At 37.3% G+C, this 22769-nt stretch overlaps 4 protein-coding genes and 1 long non-coding RNA gene across 7 annotated transcripts; 2 read left to right on the top strand and 3 right to left on the bottom strand.

Annotated features, from left to right (window-relative positions):
* Positions 1-3838: 3838 nt before the first annotated feature.
* Positions 3839-9503, bottom strand: LOC103961400 (serine/threonine-protein kinase MHK). Its single transcript, XM_009373940.3, has 18 exons — positions 9234-9503; positions 8132-8466; positions 7957-8035; positions 7639-7707; positions 7405-7494; positions 7097-7235; positions 6905-7007; positions 6665-6717; positions 6374-6440; positions 6030-6141; positions 5889-5954; positions 5729-5797; positions 5599-5656; positions 5368-5472; positions 4830-4864; positions 4676-4721; positions 4442-4517; positions 3839-4163 (listed from the first exon to the last, which is right to left on the bottom strand). The coding sequence occupies exons 2-18, from the start codon at positions 8137-8139 to the stop codon at positions 4034-4036; spliced, it is 1305 nt and encodes a 434-aa protein (XP_009372215.1). The 5' UTR covers positions 8140-8466; positions 9234-9503; the 3' UTR covers positions 3839-4033.
* Positions 9504-10406: 903 nt separating this feature from the next.
* LOC103961397 (pentatricopeptide repeat-containing protein At3g07290, mitochondrial) lies at positions 10407-13478 on the bottom strand. Of its 2 annotated transcripts, XM_048573670.1 has the most exons (2): positions 11337-13478; positions 10407-11189 (listed from the first exon to the last, which is right to left on the bottom strand). In XM_048573670.1, exons 1-2 carry the CDS (start codon positions 13282-13284, stop codon positions 10579-10581), a joined length of 2559 nt encoding a protein of 852 aa, XP_048429627.1. In that variant the 5' UTR covers positions 13285-13478; the 3' UTR covers positions 10407-10578. The 2 variants fall into 2 exon arrangements, with proteins under 2 accessions (XP_048429627.1, XP_009372209.2); XM_009373934.3 differs by having other exon boundaries at positions 10407-13478.
* A 4253-nt stretch (positions 13479-17731) lies between these two features.
* LOC103961394 (chloroplast envelope quinone oxidoreductase homolog) lies at positions 17732-20448 on the top strand. 2 transcript variants are annotated; one of them, XM_048574069.1, is made up of 4 exons: positions 17732-18008; positions 18340-18484; positions 18931-19022; positions 19476-20448. In XM_048574069.1, exons 1-4 carry the CDS (start codon positions 17943-17945, stop codon positions 20163-20165), a joined length of 993 nt encoding a protein of 330 aa, XP_048430026.1. In that variant the 5' UTR covers positions 17732-17942; the 3' UTR covers positions 20166-20448. The 2 variants fall into 2 exon arrangements, with proteins under 2 accessions (XP_048430026.1, XP_009372205.1); XM_009373930.3 differs by having other exon boundaries at positions 17741-18008; positions 18343-18484.
* A 131-nt stretch (positions 20449-20579) lies between these two features.
* Positions 20580-22594, bottom strand: LOC103961395 (chloroplast envelope quinone oxidoreductase homolog). Its single transcript, XM_009373931.3, has 4 exons — positions 22250-22594; positions 21888-22029; positions 21507-21598; positions 20580-21416 (listed from the first exon to the last, which is right to left on the bottom strand). The coding sequence occupies exons 1-4, from the start codon at positions 22313-22315 to the stop codon at positions 20727-20729; spliced, it is 990 nt and encodes a 329-aa protein (XP_009372206.2). The 5' UTR covers positions 22316-22594; the 3' UTR covers positions 20580-20726.
* On the top strand, positions 21409-22030 carry LOC125472496. The gene is made up of 3 exons (XR_007254459.1): positions 21409-21641; positions 21731-21777; positions 21891-22030. It is a non-coding gene; the product is annotated as an uncharacterized LOC125472496 (long non-coding RNA).
* Positions 22595-22769: the final 175 nt, after the last annotated feature.

The raw sequence follows: 22769 nt of genomic DNA, 5'->3' as shown, positions 1-22769 counted from the left end.
GTTCGGACACTCTCAAAACGTTAATTATGGCTCCCTTGATGTCTACTTACAATTGTTGGTTGGCCCCTCCTCTGATAAAAACTCGGGAACAATTTGGCTTGCTTCAAATTTCCTTCCAATTTCGATTTGACTAACAGATAACCGGATAACAACCAATTTGTTAACTAATTAACTTAAAATCTGTTAATTTTTTATGTCGTTTTATGTCAGGTTAATAAATCGTCGCCTTAGTATAAATTGTATTGATTTTATCTCAAACTCATGACCAAATATTTAGTTGATTTTAACTTTAAAAGAAGAAAACAAAAAAAAATTCAAACCAATGGTTAACTGTTTGGTTCAATTGGTTTAGGTTGTTTGGGCTTCCATTTAGTTTTTAAAAACAGAATTTACCAGATAATGGGCACCTCTATTTGAAAGTGGCTGCCTGTTGTTGTGTGTATCCTATTTATATTATCTTGTGTATTGACAAAACCTTCCTTTTCCAATGTTCCAAATATATATTGGAAATTAAAAAGATACATGATTTAATTTCTTCAATATAACAAAAAATAAAATAAATGAACATACATCATAGATGCTTAATATAAGATAATATTTAATGTCAGATCATTATATTATACACCTTGAAAAATTTCTTAATTTTTCTAGTTTGAGTTTATAGTATATAATTTTAATAAATACATCGTCAATGCATATTATAATCATCCTAAAACATTTTCCAACTTCTCTCGAGTTTAGAGTTCAGATTTGAGGTGTTAAAATTGTTTCGATGAGATTTTTTTTTATGTGCAAAACTTTTCAAGTGCACTAATACATTTCCCTGGTCATCATTATCGGCATGAACTCGGAACCCAAGCCGCAACTTTCCCAACTTCTCAGCCCCGTCTGATCCGATCCGCGTCGGATCGTCCAATTTCCGTGCTGGGTTTTCGGTATTGTTTCTACTTCAGTTATTAAAACTGAAAAGGCTAAATGTGCACCGAAGAATTCAAGTTGATAAAAACGTAATACTATGCATTGTGCTGGGACGGAAGCACTATAAGGCCACTATAGGCCAAGGCCTACCCTCACATTTTAAGGCTTTCTAAATATTTAGTATTATAATTTATTTATTTATTTTGTATTATACTTCTTTTAGTCTACACAAAACTTTTAAATTTTATTCACAAATAATTAAACAAGAGGTCTCTTTTTCTTTGAAACTCCCAACAACACTCATTCAAAAACTAAATTTAACATCTTATTTTATAAACAAATCAATAACTAGTAGATTTAAAATCTAAAATCTAGTTAAGTTTTATGAAATAAAATTCTTTTATATTGCCAACCGAAGAATAATAAGCCATGAGCTTCTCCTCCTCCCTTTCTTGAAGTGTGTCACATCCCAGCCTAGACCCCTACCACATCCCGAGCTCGACTCTACCGTAGCACGATATTATCCGCTTTGGGCCCCTACCACACACTCACGGTTTTGTTTCTGGGAACTCCCACGAGAACTTTCCAATGGGTCACCCATCCTGGGATTGCTCTCGCGCGAACTCGCTTTACTTCGGAATTCCAATGGAATCCGAAGCCAGTGAGCTCCCAAAAGGGCTCGTGCTAGGTAGAGATGAGAATATACATATAGGGGGCGTTTGTTTGCCCTCACTAAGTTGGACTGGACTGGACTGGACTAGCTATTAGTCCAATACTGTGTTTGTTCCATGCTGGGACTAACATTAATGAGACTAAAGGGGATTAGCATGGACAAAACCCTTCACTAAGAGGTCTTAGCGAGACCCCCCAATAACCATGGGACTAGCTAAGACTATCCATCTTTCTCGTCCTCGTCATGCTCAATGACCACTCTTGACAGACTCCTCGTCATCTCCGATCACCTAGATCAATTATTAACTTTCCGACTCTCTTTCAGATCCATTTCACAACCAACTTTCATACAAAATATACCAAATTGAAGCTAGGAGTGATAAGATTACAATTTTACCTAAATCGAGGCCAAAATGTGGTCGAATGTGGCTGGAAAATGGCCTGGAAGTCTCGGCCTGTTTGGGCTTCTTCAAATCCATGACAGATTCGAGCATTCAAAGCTAAGATCTCGGTCCAGAGATGGTGATGAATTTTTTGGCGGTGCTAACTTCATCCAATTTAACGAGGAAATGGTAGGAAAAAATGAAGAAAAAGATAAGATCATAATAAAATATTAATAATTTATATATTAAATAATATAATATTATAATTTGTTATTATCCAGCTTCTTAGTCCAATACTGCACCAAACGCTTAACTAAGTTAGTCCAGTTTAGTCTAGTCTAAGCCAGTCCAGCTTAGTCCTTGAAGCTAATCCAGTCCGAGATAGTCCGGCGCAACAAACGCCCCCATAAGGTTTACAGGATCCACTCCCCTGGGCGATGTGGGATGTTACAATTCACCCCCCCTTAGGGGTCTGACGTCCTTGTCGGCACACTTTCGACTAGAGATTGGCTCTGATACCAAATTGTCACATCCCGGACTGAGCCCCCACCACATCCCAGGCTTGACTCTACCGTAAGCACGATATTGTCCGCTTTGAGCCCCTACCATACCTTCACGGTTTTGTTTCTAGGAACTCCCACGAGAACTTCCCAGTGGGTCACCCATCTTAGGATTGCTCTCGAGCGAACTCGCTTAACTTTGGAGTTCCAATGGAACCCGAAACCAGTGAGCTCCCAAAAAGCCTCGTGTTAGGTAGAGATGGGAATATACATATAAGGCTTACAGGATCCACTCCCCTAGGCGATGTGGGATGTTACATGAAGTTTCATATATTTTGTCCTCCAAATTCTCAATCCATTCTTCTCATTTTTTGTCTGAAAATTCTCAATTTATTCTATATTAACTTGGGTTGATGCTAGAGAGACTATCTACATATTTTGAGACCACGTGATGATATAACGGTTAATGGTTGGACTACTTCTTTAAATCATTAAAGAAGAAATCTAATCATCAACTGTCACATTATGTGGTCTCCAAAATATGGTCTAAAACATTTTTCTCTAGCATTTTTCATTGAGTTGATATTGAAGGTTAATTTCTCTTAATTTTCTTTAATTTTGATTAACTACTCCCTATATTGACTTGATATTGGAAGGTTAATCTCAACATGAAAAAATGCATTTAGCATCTCGTAAAATTAAATTAGCCCACAACTCCAAGCATGTATTGTGCTCTCTTGTAAATCTTATCTATTTTTTTTTAATATTGATTTGAGGTCCTTTCTAATGTAAAATTCTGATTCCACCATTGCATGGTGTATAATACAAGCGTCGGAGGATGTCTTGATGCGATGCATTTGGGTCGAGAACAAAAGCACGCGTGGTGTCCGCCCATTCGCAGTATTTACGCCAAGCCTTTCCATTGCCTATCCACTCCCTGTCGCAATCTAAACGTCTGTCCACTTAAATTAAACATCCCCACATTCCCCTTCCCCTTCCATGCCACAACCACACCTATTAAAGGAAAACTCTTATGTTTGGAAGAGATCTTAAGTTCGCGTCACCCGCCCGCTCTTACACGCGTTGGTGAAAGAAAGTCACTTTGTTTAGTCAATCAAATGGTGTGGTTGCATCTGTTAACAGTCGGAAAAAGTTGATTAGCAACACTGTTTGAGCTTCAATTATGCACGAGTTAAGGTGTCAAGTGAGATCGCTAAGAGTTTGTCACTGAAGACAATGACAACATAATCTGATCTCAGACGCTAAATCGTCAACCATCATATAATCCAGGGACGAGAATCAGCATAGATCATAACCGAAAAACGCATATCCGAGTAAAAATTCAACTAAGAAGCACACGGGAAGGAGAATGCAAGTGCTTGGAAAATATATTGAAGATTGGCTTTACAATATTGAAGAATGAGAGTAAGAAAATTCTGAATACACTCAACATGTTCATAGTACAATGACAGACTATGACAGATCTCAATAAAACTATATTATCATGTGTAATAAATTACAGCCCACGTCATTCGTTCCAATAGAAGTGTATCATCTCACTTAGAGGCAATGGCTTTGTGGGAAGGGAGGGGACACGGTCAAAAATCGACCATCTAAGTTGTTTGGCTGCAAGGATGGGATGGAGTAACCAGCCGATTGTGGAACTCTGACTGTTGGATGTTGAATTGAACTGCGATAAAGGGATGGGAAATTACAGATATCATGTTAGTCAATATGTTCCTGTGAATAAAACTCGCACACGTAAATTCCAACCACAAGACAACTATTATATATCATGCACAGCTTCTTGGTCTGTCGAAGTACAATCATAGCCCATAAGAGAGATACGGTCACCACAGCCATAATTATTAAAGCAGAAATGAAACATAATTTTGTCCACCGTCACCACATACACTGTCTATACGATGAGCAGATTAAACATATTACTATATAGGCACGTGAACTGACCTGAATGATAAAGAAAAGGAAGGCTCTACTGGGGCACAAATTCCACCTTGATCCGGGGGCATAAGAGACCAAAAAACTGGGGAAAAGTTGCAACAGCACATCAGTTTCAAGAAAAGAGAAGCTAATAAGAGAAGGTAAATAGTTTTTTCTTGTCTTAATCCACATTTTTCTCCCTGATTAAGGTAGGCCTTCTAATCTGAAATGATGATATTAGAGAAAGATCCAAATAATTACCAGATCGTCCAGAATGATCTTCCAAACCAGAACAAAATAATGCATCCTGCAAAATGAATAACATAATTCAAAACAACGGTAAAATATCTAGCATTTGAGTTCTAATGCTATGAGAAGCCACAAAAGTACTGGTGAAAGAAGCCCGTGCACTCACCTCTTTCATATGATGAGGTGCATCATGGCCCACATCTGCAGGGAACAATTGCATAGTAAGATGAGTATAGCCCTCCAAAAAGATACATAAAGAATACTCTAATTATGAAATAAAGAGGAGAAGAATGGAATCATCTCCAGTCAAACACAAATCATTTTAAACTTGAAATTCCATATCATGAAATCTAAATAATGATGCATGGCAGCATGGGAGACAAAAGAATGTGCTATGTAAATGAAGCGAATCATGTGCTACGAGAAGATAATGTCCAGAGGACGAAATAAAGTAGGTTCCACTATTCTGGGGTACCCTGAACCTAACTGGATGAGAAAAGCCAAAACAGAAGCTAGCATGCAAAGCACCGTTCTGGGCCACCCTGAACCCAACTGGATGAGAAAAAGCTAAAACAGAAGCTAGCATGCAAAGCACACATTGCAATAAAACCAAAAACTTTTTTGCCAATAATTTGTTTTAAATTTCCCGTTTCCATCCCAATCCATGCCTTAAATACTGAGACCACAGGGACAATGATAATTACCGAAGTCTGGAACACTGGGCTTCACAGCTAACGTCAAGCCAAGAAAGCAGTCCTCAGGTTCAGCACCAAAATCGGATAGTTTCAACTCAAGTGTTGGCTTTGCCCCTGTGAAATAAGGCAGAGAAAAAAAAAAAGATCCATTGAAAAAGATAATAAAATGAAAAATATTATTATTGGACATGAATAAGGGAGGTAGGTACGCAAGAAAGAAAGGGGAAAGGGAAACCTTACCCATGTTACTCAGCTTCAGGTCAAGTGAATCAGGGAGTGAATGAGGAATCCAGCCCACCTATTAGGAAGTTGATCACGTTTATAACATAGAACAGCGTAGAAGAGAAGAAAACTTGAGAACACATATTACCTGGAAAAAAGGATGTTGTAATGATTCATCTGCAGTTGGCCTCCTTGATGGATCCCATGAACATAGTTGCTGCAGAGAGTCAAGAATGCAAGTTAATAAAGCATTAAACAGATAGTTATAGTAATTACTGATGGGTGAAAACTGTATAAAAAATTCTCACCGAGATCAAATCAACAGCTTCTGGGCTTGCATTTGGAATGATATCGGAGAGGTTTGCAGGCAAGATCTATTAAAAAAATAATATGGCGAGTGAAAGCCGAGCAATATGAATTGATAGTAACAGATCTATGCAAAAGTTTACCTTCTCAGAATTGATAAAGCTATATAATCGAGAGGCATTTGTCCCTTCAGGAAAGACAGTCAAGTCTGGAGTACCAAGCACACAGCAGATCTTGAAGAATTGGTCTATCTCACTGGCCATTGAAGAAACTAGTTTTGTAAGATGTACAGAAGAAGTTCTTCAACATATTAGAGTTACTAAAAATGAAAAACTTAGCACACATCTATAATGCACTTATTTTTTAAGTACATCACACAACAGGTAGAAATAAATGGACTTACTTAGAGGTAACTTCTAATGAATCGTTTTTACGCAAATTTTTCTCACCATGACCAAAAACAACAAATATCGAATAAAATAACCACCTTTCACCAGGGAAAATTGGGGATAAAGTGAAAAGCTCAGCTAGGATTGCACCAGTTGCCCACATGTCTGCATATGTTTTCATTTGTTAATCACCAAAGAAGCACAAAGAAATAGTCAACCTCATGCTCTCATGCAGCCTAATCATAGATATACAACACCAGTATAACCCTCAATTAAAACTTTTTCACACAGAAATTACAGAACTTCTGGGCGAGGAGCTGTTCAATTCATCCTATTGCCAATCATATTGAACAGGAGTTCAATGAATAGGTAAGAAAGACCATGCTTACCAACTGCAGGAGTGTATAATTTGGACTGCAGCAAGACTTCTGGTGCTCGATACCTAGGACGCCAAACAAGCACCATAAAATTTAAAAGATTAGAGTGCATGCAAAGACATTAGCACACAATAAGATAACACAACTCGACATTAACTCCCCCCCCCCCCCCCCCTTCTCTTTTTTCTCTCCAAAACCATACACTCAGAAATGCGAAAAATAAAATACGATGGTTGAAGATGACTAACTCACCAGCGTGTGGAAACATATTCAGTGTAAGGAGGCATTGATGATACTTCTCGAGCCAAACCAAAATCGGCAATTTTAAGAACGTCGTTTGTCACCAACAAATTCTCTTCAGGGGAAACAATTGTGTTCGATTAATTTCTTAAGAAACAAATATACAGAGATGCATGGGAACACAATATTGCCAATATGTTTTACCCGGCTTTAGATCTCGGTGAAAATATCCACTTTTATGTAGGTGACTAAGTCCATGCAGCAGTTGAGACATAAAGCTACGAATCTCATCCTCCAAAAAGGGTCTTCCTTGTTCTTTCATTATTTGGTACAAATTATAGTTCTGGAAACATGAACTTTTGAAATCAAAACATCTTCCATGATGAGATTAACTTGACCAACTGGGGTTCATCAACTTTAAATTAAGAGCATGATATCATTTTGTGTGAGATATAAGATATAAAATAAACAAAATTAATCACAGATTAATGAGAAGGCAGAAGGTCTCTCACCATGTATTCAAAAATGAGGAACACCTCATTATTTTCCCGGACAACCTCCTTTAACTTTATGATATTTGGATGATACAATTTACGAAGGACCTGGGAAAAAAGAATTTGACTTGTATCAATGGTAACAATCAGATGACATTATCTATTTCATTTAGCAATATGCAAAAGGTAAAAGCTCAAATTTATGCATATGGCACAACAATATTGAACAGTTAAAGTTACCACAGGACATACCTTAATCTCTCGTAACCTCCAGTATTCCTCCCAGAAAAAGAACTTCCTCTTCATCTTCTTGACAGCAACCTGAGGTTAGAAAGGTAAAATAAAACTAGGAAGGACTGTTCTCCTAACTAATTCACTCAGATAATAGAGACAACAATAAATATTAATTGCGTCTTCTCCCTCAATACTTGTTTAAACCACAAGATCGATAAAATCAAAAGCATATGATCAAAGTTCACAAGGGTTAAATGCAAAAACAAATAAATTCACAGGTAAAAATCAAACAAATATTAAAAGAAGTAATCATTTCTTTAGTAAGAAGAACCATACAATCTCATTTGTTCTCCAATCACGAGCCTTATATACACAACCACAAGTGCCATCACCAAGCTCTTCCAAAATTTTATATCTGGAAAAAGAATTCAAATAAACAAAAAACTATAAGAATAAAAGAAATGAAAACCTTTTGATTTTAGACGATTCAATGCACTAAAAAGCAACTAACCTTTCCATTTTCAAATGTGAACAGTATACAGTCAAACAATCGTTCAGTGGAATTTAAACAACCTCCAAAAAGAGGTGCCTTCACTGACAACACAGTTTTGGTCACTGGTTTGTAGGCATTGTATAGGGCTTAAGTCTAGCATCAAGCATTTGGCTTCCTTAAGCATCCACTTGTCATTGTAGGAGCGTTTCACAATCGGGAAGAAGTTTATAAACATTTTGCAACCCTCCACTTGAACTCCAGGGACCAAGCATTAAACTCAGCCGAAGAGCGTTAATCCATTTTCTTTACACCTACTAACTTATAGCCTCATATAAAAAACTGGGGCAATTGAGCTGCAGTAGATGGCAAAGTAAGAATTTAATTCCACTTTAACAAACCCAACCATTCTACATCAAACAAAGATCATGTCTTTTAATAGCTACGAGCCTACAAATCACTGTTTGCCTTCTTGGTCAACACAAACAAAGCACGCAGAAAGAAAAACGGAACGGAATAAAAAACTATACAACATTTTGGTTTCCCAAGTTTAAACATCTTAAGTTCGTTAGAATTGCAAGATCAAAGCCTATTCCTTTCGTTATTTCAATCTTACAATGAACTCTACATCAAGTCAAAATTTTGATGCCTTCCCCGTCCTATACCTTGTTCAAAGATCAAAGTTCAAACAACGAAATTTTCGAACATAACAAATCTACTAAATCCATATCCCCTCCCCTCCTATCAATTCAAATCCTAAACATGAAACAACAAACTAAATTTAGAAAACAAATCCAAATACACTAAAAAGATTCAAACTTTACAATATCACCATATACAAAATTTAAAATATCACCATTCAATTTGGTCCTATTTGATTAAAACCCAACAATCAACTTCACTAATCCAACCCTTGTTAGATATATTGGTACAAAACCATCAAAGAGTAGAAACCCAGAATTCAATTTTCTTTCTTCTGCTTTTCCTGATTTTCTTAGCAACCAAACAGGCCCGAAACGAAAACCTCAAGTGTATTTCAATTTGCAAACAGCTAAAAAAAAACAATCCAAAAAGTCATAAACTCGCAAAAAATAATAAAAGAAAAATTGAAGGATGAACTTACAAATTTACAATTGATGCTAATAAATTGAGACAACCAGAGAAACAATTAGGCGAGAAGGATAAACAGATCAACAATGCACAAACAGTTTTCCTGGGAAAATTAAGAGAGGAAATTTCGTAGACAAAATTTTCGTTTGAGAGGAGAGGAAACTTGTGAAAGAGAGAAAAATTGGATTGCTGGTGAAGCCTTGTGAGGGAGAAGGATTCCGCATAAGAAGCAAAGGAAGAAGAAACCAAGCAAAATTTTTTATTAAAAATCGAAATATTATTAATTAATTCTAATGATTTTATCAGTTCGTTATATAATTATAATTATAATAAAAATAATTATATATAAAGCCAACTGCCTAATGAACAATATTTTTTGGTGTCACAAGCTTCACCAAAAAAATTAAACAAAAATGCCCTTCGAACAAAAAAAAACTTCAAAAGCAACTCAAAATAATGCATCAAATGTGATAAGGTTTTTTTGTCATTTTAACAAAAAAATTTTAAATAATTCCTAACAATATGCTATCAATAATGTGATTCAATCAGTTGTTTATTAAATATTATTTTTCTATTTTTAAATACGTTTAAAACATTTTAAAGAAGCGTGTAATGCCAGTTATAAAAAAGGTGTTTCGCACGATGATAATAATGTAATTCAATAGAAACTAATTTTATTATATAAATTCAACTATTTTAATTGGTTTATAAGAGACTTCTTCTAACATGATCTAAAATTATTCATTTATTTCAAATATTTAACTTTTCTTTTGTCAATTTACACATATAAATATATTTAAAACGTATAAATTATACGTAACACATCGTGATTTAAAAAATATGTTCTGATCGCGTCTACGAAGGCTAGTATAATTAAAAATAATACTAGAAAGAGTAATGCTTTTGGTTGTGGTGGGGAAGAATAGTGCTCCTGGTGGTCCCACGGCTTATTCATTAGTTAGGGACTATATTGTCCCAATTTTTTTTTTTTTTGTTGGATTTAATTTTTAATTCTTAATTTATTATAATGTAGATTACCTTTTCCGAGATCTTGTGTTTGCATCTCCCTTTTCGTTGTTTAAATGAATTTAGTATAGATTACATATCGTTTGTAAAAAAAAAAAGTCTTATATAAGATGGTCAGAAATTTTACAAAGTTAGTACTGAATTTTGCTTTCCTTGCTAATAAAGAAAACTAATTTCGTATATTTCTCATCCATAGCTAAAGAGCACCACTGTACAAAACAATTGAAAATCTGGTCTCTTTTTTATGGAGATTCTAATACATAACCATCGTATATCACCCTATTAATATCTCTCATCACGTGACATAGCTAGCCCGCTTGTACCCAAGAGAGTTAGATAATTGGCCTCTCTGTGCAACCCATTTGCTCAATTAGTTTGAGAATGTGAAGGCAATCCTCAGGTTCCTCTTTCTTTACTAGGATCTCCAAATATGGCAAAACTGAGGACTTTTCCTTGATATCATTGTGTCTTAATAGTTCAGAGAAAAGTTCTTCACCTTGTTCAGCCCTCCCTTCACTGTAAAGTCCCTGAATCACCGAACAATATGATAACACGGATGGAACAAACCCTTGATTCAGAATTGTTGTCATGAAATCGAGGCAATGATCATATCGGCGCTCATTGCAATAACTGTTGATGAGTGCACAAACAGCCTTCTCAGGAAACACGCCGCATTTTAGTACATTGTTAATGATATGATCTGCTTCTGCAACCCTTGCTTCCCTGCATAATCCCATGACAACAAAGTTGTACAAATCCATTGTAGAGCAGCCACATTTTCTGACCTTTTCTTCAAGACTGAAAGCATGTTCAATATCCATATTTCTAAAAGCGTAGCTAGAAATGCAATTGTCGTCAATGTCCTTCGGAAGTAATGGTGTAGCATAAGTGGAAGACATAAATGAACTGGCATCTTCCTTGGCCTCGTTTGACAAAACAAGACCTGCAAGAAGCGCAGAATAGATTCGAGGGTTTGGCTGAAAACCTTTTTGAACCATAACACTCAAAATCTCAAAGGCATGATCCAACCTACCAGCATTAACAAGACCTTTAACTAATACAGTATATGTAACGTGGTTTGGAGGTATACCGAAATCAGACATGCTAAAGAGAAGCTTTTCTGCTTCCTCCACTCTTCCGTTCAGGCAGAGACCATTGATCACGACTGTGTAGGTGTAGACATTTGGAGGGCGGCTAGTTCGCCTCATCAAATCCAACATTTTTAGTGCACACATAATATCACCTGTTTGGCAAAGCCCATCAACTAATATTGTATAAGTCACTACAGATGGAACTGATCCATACTTCAGCATCTTCCCCAACATTGCCTGTGCCGCATGCACCTTATCATCTTTGCTGAGGACATCAAGAAAAGAATTGAAAGTGTGTGGTGTTGTCAATGTCTTCTTCTCCACCATTTTCTCAAAAAGCATCGATGCATTTCCAATTTCGTCATTCTTGCAATACCCGTCAATAAGAGCTGTCATAGTTACTTCATCAGGGGAAATTCCCTTCTTTACCATTAAACCTAAAATGCTGCTTGCATGCCCTGGTCTCCCTTGCTTAAAGAGGCCATCAATCAAGGCCGTGAAAGAAAAACAATCTGGTTCAATACCGAACGAGCTCATTGACTTAAACGTTTCAAAAGCCAATCCAAGTTGACCTTCTTTGCAAAACCCATCGATCAAAATATTGTAGGTAACCCTATTTGGTAACAAACCATTATCAACTATTCTTTTCAAAAGAAACATGGCTTTGTAAGTTTTATAAACCTTGCATAGCCCTTCGATGAGCTCATTGTAGGTCCGAATGTTAGGCTTACATAGTCTTTTCTCCATCACACCAAGGAGCTCAAAAGCAGAAATTACGCGTCCTTCTTTGCAATATCCATTTATCAGTGCATTGTAAGTTACTGTGCCAGGAAAAAGCTCATCTGCAAGCATCTTTCTGAACATTCCATTCGCCTCCTCAATCTTTCCTTCCCTGCATAATCTATCAATCAATATGGTGTAAGTATGAACATTCGGTTTACAACCCTTTGTAACCATCTCATCAAGCAACCCTAAAGCCTTATCAGTCGACCCAATGTCACACAAAGCCTTGATGAGTACAGTAAACGTACGACTACTCGGCAGGCAACCCTTCTCACTCATCTCTTCTTTCAGACGAAAAGCTTCATCAAGCTTATCAATTTCACAGTAACCATGAACCAAAATCGAGTACGTCACCGAATTAGGCTCACAACCATGACTCTTAGACATTATATCGAACACCCGGGAGGCCTCCTGGAGATGACTCTCTCTACAATTACCCAACACCAAAGAAGTACAAATATGAGTGTCCAACCGAAACCCGAGTTTCAAAACCCTACACACAAACATTTCAGCAGATTGCACAAACCCATTTTTGCATAGAGCATTAATTACACTTCTGTAGTCAATAACACCAAGAAGAAACCCATCACTAACCATCTTTTTATACACCAAAAAAGTCAAAAACCCCAAATCCAACCTAGCTAAAGACATCAAAAGGCTACTATAACAAGGATAACTCAACCAAAATCCAACCTTTCGCATATTCTCAAACGCCCCCATCAGCCTCGTAATCTCTGGCTCACTATTGTTTAACTCCTTGATTAACAAAACAATGGCTTTCTGAGCAATCCCATATAAACTTTCACAAGTAACCAACAAATTCAACAGAGCGATTCTGCTATCCAAATCATAACAATAAGTAGAATGCTTACAAACCCACTTGAAAAAGCGAACCCCGAGTTCGGTGTCGCCGCCATGGAGCTGTAAAACCTTGGCGGCTACTTGTGGTGCCATGTGGGAGACCATAGACTTGAGAAGACTGCTCCTTTCCCAATTGGGTTGCTGAATCAGAGACGATACGCGGGAAGTCGTGTCAACTGAGCTTTCTGGGGCTGCTCGGCTACCGGAAGATTGGTATGCGACGGAGGAAAGCGTCGGAGGAAGTTCGAACAAACAGGGAGCTCTCAGAAGGACGTTTCGGACATTGTATGTGCGAACCAACATGCAGAGAGAGAGAGTGAGAAGTGAGGAGTGAGAGAGATGAGAATCAAATATTTTGCATTTTGCAAACTGAAAAAAAGGGATGTTTTGGAGGGCTGTCTTCGATTAATTTTTGAAATAAAAGAATTTGATTTTCTTTTGTTTTTGTTTTTATTTCTGCCTTTGAAAACCCTTTAGCTTGGGGAAGAAGAACATCTTGATCCTTGGGCAATGGGCACAGTTTTCTTTCTAATGGGCTTGGTAAAATATGAGTCCTAGACTGAACTCGGGCCATGGTGGTTTCCAATCATGTTATGATATTATTAGGGGTGGAAAAAAAATACCGAAAATTCTAAACCAAATTGAAAAAAATCCCGAAATCAAACCAAAAAAAATCTCAAACCAAAAATCTCAAAAATTTTGGTACGGGAATCAGTCTCACATTTTCATTCGTTCGGTAATCCTAAATAGAACCGAAATAAAAAAAAATGTATATTATTTAATTTTAAATATATTTTGTAATTGTAACAATCGTCGGATTTGGTCGAGACGTAATCTCAACCATTGAATCCAAATAAAACCGTCACTCAGTCACTCTCTCTCGATCTCACCTCACCATGTTACCTCATCCTCCCTGATTTCTCTTAATCTCTGTCCTCTTCCTTATTTGCCGTCTTCGAATCCGGCCACATCACACAAGTGACTCACCTCTCTTTCGACTGACCTCTCTAATCTCTCTCTCTCTCGATTCTCATCCCTCATTGAAAAAACACGTTGCAGGAATGGCAGCAACTCAGGTGATAACATCGTCGATCCTCACCAAGAGTTTAGCTTTGTTTGAAGGACCTAGACCTTCAAGCCTTAAGTTCACTCAATCTCAGACTCTCTCTGTCTCTCTGTCACTCCTTGAATTCAAAGCTTAGCAACCACCTACTTTTTCACAATCTGACTTCGACGAACTCTCTTCACTCCTGCCACCACTATACCTCACAGCTTCATCCCCCATCATCGATTCTCTCTAGTCTCTGTGTGTGTGGGGTTTCGAATTAAGGTTAGGGTTTCGAATTGAGGGCTCAGGTCAAGAGGAGAACGCAGGTCTGTCTAACTATCTCTTCACTCTATCTCTCTCTTTCTCTTTCAACCACCAATTCACTGTCACCCTCTAATTTCAATTTAGGTTTTTAATGTAGGTTCATATGATTTCAATTTCAATCTAGATGATGTGGATTTTGATGCAAGTTCGGTTTTGGGAAATCCCGAAATACCGAAAAGATTTCGGGAATCCTAAATTTCGGTTCAAGATTGGTCATCAGATTCTTGTCCCGAAAATTTTCGGTTTGGGATTTGGCATTCCATTTTCGGTTTGGTATCTCATACCGAACCAGCACTAGGTATTATTGTCGTGTGGTCAATTTTTGTTCACATTACAAATAATACCTTAAAGTTCTGAAATTATATTAGTTTATATTTGACCGTCCTATTTTCTATTTAGGTTGATGACGGATTTAGGATTCTCTTCCCGCTTTTTTTCTACTCTATCCTCATATATTAAACAATCATGATTAAATCACATCAACATCTTATGTTGACTTATTTATAGTGAAAGAGACAAAGTGACAAGTGTGAGAAGAGGGTAGGAAAGGGAAAGGGAATTGGAGGAGAGAAATCCCTACTTCATTGATGACCTATTAGATGTAGGAACTGAATGCAGACTAACCGAGTGACTCTTCTTTCTTGAGCTCTAACAATAAACATACAATCCAACATAAAAAATATAGAAGGCTTTTTATCCAAAATGGTATCTGGGATTGACATAACTCCTCATTTTGGTTTTAATCACATGACTATTTTTTGACAATAAAGATACAATCCTACCTAAGAAATATAAAAGGCTTTTTATCTTGAATGGTCCCTAAAGAATTATAAAGAGCTTTTTATTCATATGATCATCTCGATTCACATATTTCAATTCAAGGCCCAAATTCAAATAAGAAAAGTAATTACTCATCTCAACATATCCATACTAGAAACTAGCCAATTATAAACGTTCCCCGGGAAAGGGGGGGGGGCTAAAATTAAATCTTAGGGATAAATTATAAATGTTCAATGAGAAATTGATCAATTATAAAAGTTTAGGAGAGTAACCGGCTAAAATTAAAGTTAAGGGAAAAATTAACAGCTCCTTATAAGTTTGAGAGGAAATAGGCAAATACCTCAAAAATAAAAACCCCAAACTCTTTCTATGTTCAGTCACCCCAGCCCCGCATCCCTTCAAAGCCCAAAATTTGAAGCAACACCAACCAGCAAAACAAGTAAGGTTAATGAAAGAAAAAAAGGATGAAGGGAGACATAGATTCTTTTAGAAGGTTGTGGGGTGGGTGGCATAAATGACAGAAAAAAGGGAATCGTGGGTACTAGAGGTTTAGATATGAGATTGGATTTGCATGGTAGCGATGAAGAGGGAAGTATAGAGTCTCTCTTTTAGAATCAATGTAGCCCTGAGTTTTTATAATTGACCAGTTTCTAATATGAATTTGTTGAGATGAGAAATTGCTTTTCTTATTTGAACTTGGGCGTTGAATTAAAATAGGTGAATTGAGATGGTCATGTGAATTAAGTTACAAGGAAGGCTAATGAAATGGCATCACAACCCTAACATATTGCTGGGGAAAAAAGGCCCAAGGAGAAGATTCATAGTTGTCCATATTAGGGATAAAATTTAAACAAAAAGTATACGGAGTGAACTAGTTGAAGAGAAGAAGAAGAAGGAGGAAAAAAAATATGTTTTCCACATTAAGGATAAAATTACCTTTTCTTTTCCTTACCATGTGTTTGTGCACATGACCAAGATGGATAGAAAATTGGATGAAATTTTCTAAAATCTAATGCAAGGGGGGAAATTAGCCAATTGTAAAATTTCAGGGGGTAATCAGTTAAAATAAAAGTTTACGGAGGAAATTGACCAATTATAAAAGTTCAAGAGATAATTAGCTACAATTAAAATTAGGGAGACAATTAACAGCTCCTTACAAATCGACAAATACTTCTTTATTTACTTTTTTTGTTTAATTTGATTTTTAATGTTTTTTGTGTTGGAGATTTTTAATGTCTTTAAATGTTAATTTATATATTATCTTGCACACATGGCAATCTTAATAAGCCAAAGTTCCAATGCAAAGACTCAAATATTGCACCCATATTTTCATATTTAGGTCCCAAAAAAGTGGTAAATTTATGTATTTTGATTATTTTTTTCCCCTAATGCAAAGACTCAAATCTTAAGACTCATTTTGAGTCTTTCCATTGGAGAAGAAAAATTGAACTCAAAACTCATATTTGAGTTTTAACAATTTAGTTATGTGCATTGGAGATGATTGAACTTAAAATTCAAATTTCATTGTTCTTGGCTGAGTAATTTCTTTTTTAATTTGAATGGGCTCCACTTTCGACTCAAATATCACTTTGAAACTCAAATTTGGGGTGTCACTTTGCCTCACAACCCAAATATGAGTTTTAAGTTCCATGCGCATTAAAGATGTTTTGCCTTATATTTGGACTCAAAATAAATTTGAGTCCTCCGTTGGAGATACTCTAAGCGAACTTAACAATTTTATTGACATACCTAACGATATATTGCAAAGTGATGCAAAAATTGAGTTCTAGAATGTAAAGTAGCGTAAATTAAGTTTCAGGAGACAAAATAATATTTTTGGGGATAAATGGCCCAAAATAAAAAGTCAACAATAATACAAGGTTGACAAAACACTGATTAACGTGTCTGAGTTTGTTCCACGATAGATGTGGGCTAATTAGTCATTTCACATGTCTGACGGTGTTTTACAATACCAAAGCTATTAAAGCAGCTCTAGTGTAGGAAAGGCCCCCCCAGGGCAACTGCCTATTGAATCCTCTCCAATGAATAGTAACGACCTTTAATGAACATTAATTGTTTTTTGCATCTCCACCCCTAAACTGAATAGCCATGACAATATGCAATAAAATATTAGTATTTTTTATTTTATAAAATAATAAAAATAATTTTATTTCAAATTTCGGATATGATTTTTAATCAGTTTCTTTGTACCACGTTTCATTAAATAAGAAATTACAACCCAAAGTATTTGAGAAAATATAAAATTGTGGTGTAAAGTGGAAGATAATAATAAGATATTTGTAGAAAAATTAAATCTTTTTTTTTTTTAATTTTTAAAAAATTTCCGGATTTTTTATTAATTGTTTTCATTTTTTAAAAATTTTTATTAATTTTTTACATTTGTTTATTAAATTTTTATTGCTGTTTTATATTTTTTTTTTTATTAATTTTATAATATAGTTGACATCAGCTTTGTATTAGTTTGCCTTAAAGCACTCGGGCCTGCGATTCGAGCCCACCCTCTCACTTAAGATCCCCATCAGCCCAATCATCCTCATGGGCTGAAGCAAGGAGCTAGGGCAATTGGATAGAAAAAGCAGCCGGTCCACCGGGCTATCACGTACGGTGGACTTGCTCTTAGGTGTTCCGGAGTTCCCAGATGCCCGGCAGTGTTGTACTGTTTTATGCCAAAGATACAAAAAGATAATGCACCAACGACTGAAGGATAAGCTCTGTACTTCATAAAATCTGGGAGGAGCTTCTGTCTGCTCTTCGAAACGTTTAAGGTTGCAGTGGCAACTGCGAGACTATGGCCAATGAGATCATGCATGCGGTTCAGTACGATAGCTATGGCGGAGGACCTTCTGGCTTAAAGGTTATTCTTTTCAATTTTCCACCTTCATCGTCTTCCAATTTGAAAAAGAACTGCAACCCCATTTCGATTGCGAGTACTTGATTGATTTATTGAAATTTTGGGGAGGAAAAAAATAGTGATTGGTTTTCTTTCTCACGTTTATTGTTTTTATTAGGAAACGAGAATACGAGAGATTCTTGAATCACGCGATGAGAGAGATACTGACAGGAAATATACTCCGTCACTAGGTTTTGTTATCGAGAAAATTACCATTTGCATATGCTAATGGTAAAATAAATTGTTGGTTTATTTTGTGGGTACATTGCATTTTGTCATGACATTGGCCTTATTGCAGCATGTTGAAGTTCCGATTCCAAATCCGAGCAAAGATGAGGTGTTGCTGAAGGTGGAGGCAGCCAGTCTAAACCCATTTGATTGGAAAGTTCAGAAAGGCATGCTGTGGCCTTTTTTGCCTAGCAGGTTTCCGAACATACCGGGTAATTTGGTTTTGCTGTCTTGAGACACTCTGCTACTTAGGGGATCCTTTTCGTGTTTATATGTCTTGACTTATGCTACATTCCGTGTATTATTTGATCTTCTTCTTGAAAAAAGTAGGATGGATGTTCGATACTTGCTTAAACACGTTGATACTTCGCGTTTGAATGCACTCTTTTCTTGTTCATTTGGTCTAATAAACTTTCTGCAGTGGCCTTTTTCTGTTTCCTGGGAGAGATTCTTACATGAAACCATTGATATCCAGCATGATGAGAGGGACAGAGTGTAATGAGATATGCAACGGGTAGCAACGTTTTTCAAAGGGAAGGGGGTGGGGGTGCACCTTTTAAGATGAGATAAAATGCGTTATGTAGAAGTTTTCACAGGACCACATTTTCTGAGAAGTTGTTTTGTTAACTGAAGATATTCCTTGCTGGAACTGGAACAGGTACCGATGTAGCAGGAGAGGTTGTAAAGGTAGGCCCTGGAGTAAAAAATTTCAAAGCTGGTGACAAAGTTGTTGCAATGGTTAACCCTCGTGTAAGTTCCCTTATATATCAGCTCAACTTTCCCAGTTTCACTTGAAATTCTTCGTATTTAGTATTTGTTGTTGGCGAAGTACAATTTAGCTGAAAGGATAACATAATTCAGAAAAAAGGGTATTAAGCTCCCATATATAACTTAACTTATAGCTATTAATTTCATAATGATCTCTGAATAATTATTAACCAATTTAAAAAGTAATATTCATTTGTTCCAATCTGAATTGTTGTATTTGTAAGCCCTCGTTAACCCCTCATCGATTTTGTATGCCCCTTTCCCTAGTGTCTTTCCGGTTGGCGTGAGACTGAACATTGCAGGTAGGAATGACTCTTGATGTGCCTAATATGCAAACCTGGTGACAGAATGTGTCACCTATATATGTAATGCGTCTTTCATTGATACATACCATGTCTGTTTTGACTGATTATATTCTTTGATGATGAATCATAGAATGGAGGTGGACTAGCTGAACTTGCCGTGACAAGGAAGAGTTTGACTGTTACAAGGCCACCGGAAGTTTCAGCAGCCACTGCTGTAGGATTACCCGTTGCTGGTCTCACAGCTCACCAGGCCCTTGTACAACCTGCAGGGATCAAGCTTGATGGAAGTGGTCAGCAAGCAAACATTCTGATCACAGCTGCTTCAGGCGGTGTAGGACTCTATGCGGTTCAACTAGCAAAACTCGGAAACACTCATGTTACAGCCACTTGTGGTGCCCGCAACATTGAACTGGTCAAGAGCCTAGGGGCTGATGAGGTTATTGACTATAAGACCCCAGAAGGTGCAGCTCTTAAGAGTCCATCCGGTCGAAAATATGATGCTGTGATCCACTGTGCAACAGGCATTCCTTGGTCAACTTTTGAGCCTAATTTGAGTGCGAATGGTAAGGTAATAGATATTACTCCCACCCTTGGTTCTGTGGCAAGCTTTGCATTAAAGAAACTTACCTTTTCCAAAAAGCAATTGGTGCCACTGCTCTTATCTCCCAAGGCCGATAACCTTGATTATCTTGTTAAGTTGGTGAAAGAAGGGAAGCTCAAGACGATAATTGACTCAAAGTATCCCCTGGCTAAGGCAGAGGGCGCTTGGGCTAAAAGCATGGATGGCCATGCTACTGGAAAGATAATTGTGGAGCCTTAGTTTTGGCCATGCTATGCTTTGAATTGGCCTGTGTTATGTAGTTACATGAGATGTTTGAGTATTATTTTAATGGTGTTTATTCACCAAAGCACTATGATGTATTCCTCACCGTCGTCATCCTCACTGCCTCCATGGTTATAGTAGTTGCTTGATGTGTTTAGCTTGGTTGGTCGGGTTTTTTGTCATTCTTGGTGTATAGAAAGATGGTAATGATGGGTTTGTTCTTGGTGTTATTGACGATAAGACTATACTTAATGCTCTATGCAAGAATGGGTTTGTGCAATCTGCTGAAATGTTTATGTGTAGGGTTTTAGAGCTCTGGTTTCAGTTGGACGCCGGTATTTGTACTTGTTTTGGTGTTTGATGTAATGCCTAAAAGTGATAGCTCTAGACCTGATTTTGCGATGTACTCGATTATGATTCTTGGTTGTCTCAATTTATGGTCAATAGTAAGTTCATTTCAACTCGAGCTATCTAGTTAACTCGACAGAACTTGAACTTTAATTTACAGTCCCCAAAAAAGTGCATCAAGTGCACAATGTCCGAATATATTTTGTCTACTTAAAGCTCCAAAATGATCTTCCCTGTAGCATGGCCTTCGATACTCTTAACCCAAGCATCTTCAGCCTTGCTCAGAGAATGCGTCGAGTCGATCACTGCCTTGAGTTTCTTTTCCTTCACCAAGCTAACAAGACACTCCAGGTTCGCACCCTTGGGAATCATGAGCAGTGGCACCAGCTGCTTCTTTGAGAAGGTGAGTTTCTTCACGACAAAAGTAGCGAAAGAGCTCGTAGTCGGAGCAATGTCTATAACCTTCCCTTTTGCACTCAAACTAGGCTCAAAAGTTGACCAAGGAATGCCTTTTGCACAGTTGATTATGAAATCATATTTTCGTCCAGACGGGCTCTTTAGAGCCGCCCCATCCTCCGTCTTGTAGTCAAGAACCTCATCTGCCCCTAAGCTCTTGACCAATTCGACATTACGCGCTCCACATGTGGCTGTAACGTGAGTATTTCCGAGCTTTGCTAGTTGGACTGCATAATGTCCCACGCCTCCAGAGGCAGCAGTAATCAATATGTTCTTATTTTGACCTGTTCCGTCAAGCTTGATCCCTGCACATTGAGTGAGTGCTTGGTGAGCCGTGAGGCCAGCAACAGGTAAGCATGCGCCTTGGGCGGCTGAAACTTCAGGTGGCCTAGCAACCATTAATCTCTGATTACTTACAGCAAACTCAGCCAGTCCTCCACCACTCTGTCAAACACACGAACTTTAAATGTGAGGATCCTAGGCATAAACAAGTAGCTCTTAAAAAAAAGGGGAATAAGTCGATCGAGCACTTACGAAATGGCTGAGCAGTACAACAACTTTGTCTCCGACTTTGAACTTTTTGGCACCTTGTCCAACTTCTACAACCTCTCCGGCCACATCAGTTACTGGTCATGCATGACGCGAGAGATCGAAGAGAATAAATAACAGGTTAGATTAAAGATTTTGCTCTATAGATAGCAGCTTAAAGCTCAAAGACATCCCAAGACAACTCATCTTTCAACATAATTTTGTTGCAGAATCCTACAAATCCGTCTACCCACACAACGCCCGAAATGCGTTCCATGTAAGAATCGAGCACAAATGAGAGATTATATTTGGTGTTCTGCATAAATTTTATTTACAAATGTTCAACAAGTACAATAAGATCACAAATAACATGAAAAACTGAATTACCAGGTACTTGAGGGAATTTTCTGGGGAAAAGAGGCCGCAGCTCGCCTTTCTGAATTTTCCAATCAACTGGATTGAGACTAGCTGCTTCCAATTTCAGCAAAACCTCATTCTTCTTAGGGGCGGGAATCGGAACCTCAACATGCTGTACCAAACAAAAACTCATTTGTGTTCGATTACGAATCACCACTTCAACTCAATCTTTAAACAGTTTCCTAGCAGGTTGTACTTGTTACATGATTAACTACTAATTATACATAAATTACCATGAAGATCAAATTAAACACTGATGGCATAGAAACTCGATTATTCTCATGCTAAAGCTTAGAACTTTTTAACTTTTTTTTTGAGCCATCAGAAATCACCTTCAAACCAGCTGCTCCTCCGCCATAGCTGTCGTACTGAACCGCATGCATAAGCTTCGCCGCCATGGCTGATCATGCACACGCAGAGACAGAGTGCTAGAGAGAGAGAAAGCGTGCAGATTTCTGGAATTGAGTTTTTTGAGTCACATTGTTTTCTTCACTTCATTACCTGTTTTTTTTGTACTTATTACAAATAAGTCCAAAAACAAGAATACATGGATTCTTTCCAATACGATAAACCAAAACTTTTTAAAGTTTCAGAAAGAATCCACCTTTGTAATTCTTTTTTTTTTTGTCGAACCACCTTTGTAATTCATTAAGTGCACAGTTATATCACGAAAAACCCCGATCAGTTAGTAATGAAATTATTTCATATTAAAGAACTTCATTAGGTTTCCGATGTGGGACATATGCTTCAACAAAAATTTAAAGGAATTGGTTTGCCTTGCTTTAATAGTCAACTATGATAGCTACTCTCACTTAGTACTACAGTCTAGTGATATCTCTCTTCATTTATAAG

Source organism: the organism of the source record quoted next, unplaced genomic scaffold, assembly GCF_019419815.1.
Source record: "Pyrus x bretschneideri cultivar Hongxiangsu unplaced genomic scaffold, Pyrus_bretschneideri_v1 Contig7, whole genome shotgun sequence".
NCBI classification, from domain to species: Eukaryota; Viridiplantae; Streptophyta; class Magnoliopsida; order Rosales; family Rosaceae; genus Pyrus; species Pyrus x bretschneideri.
This window is presented reverse-complemented; position numbering and strand designations above follow the sequence as displayed.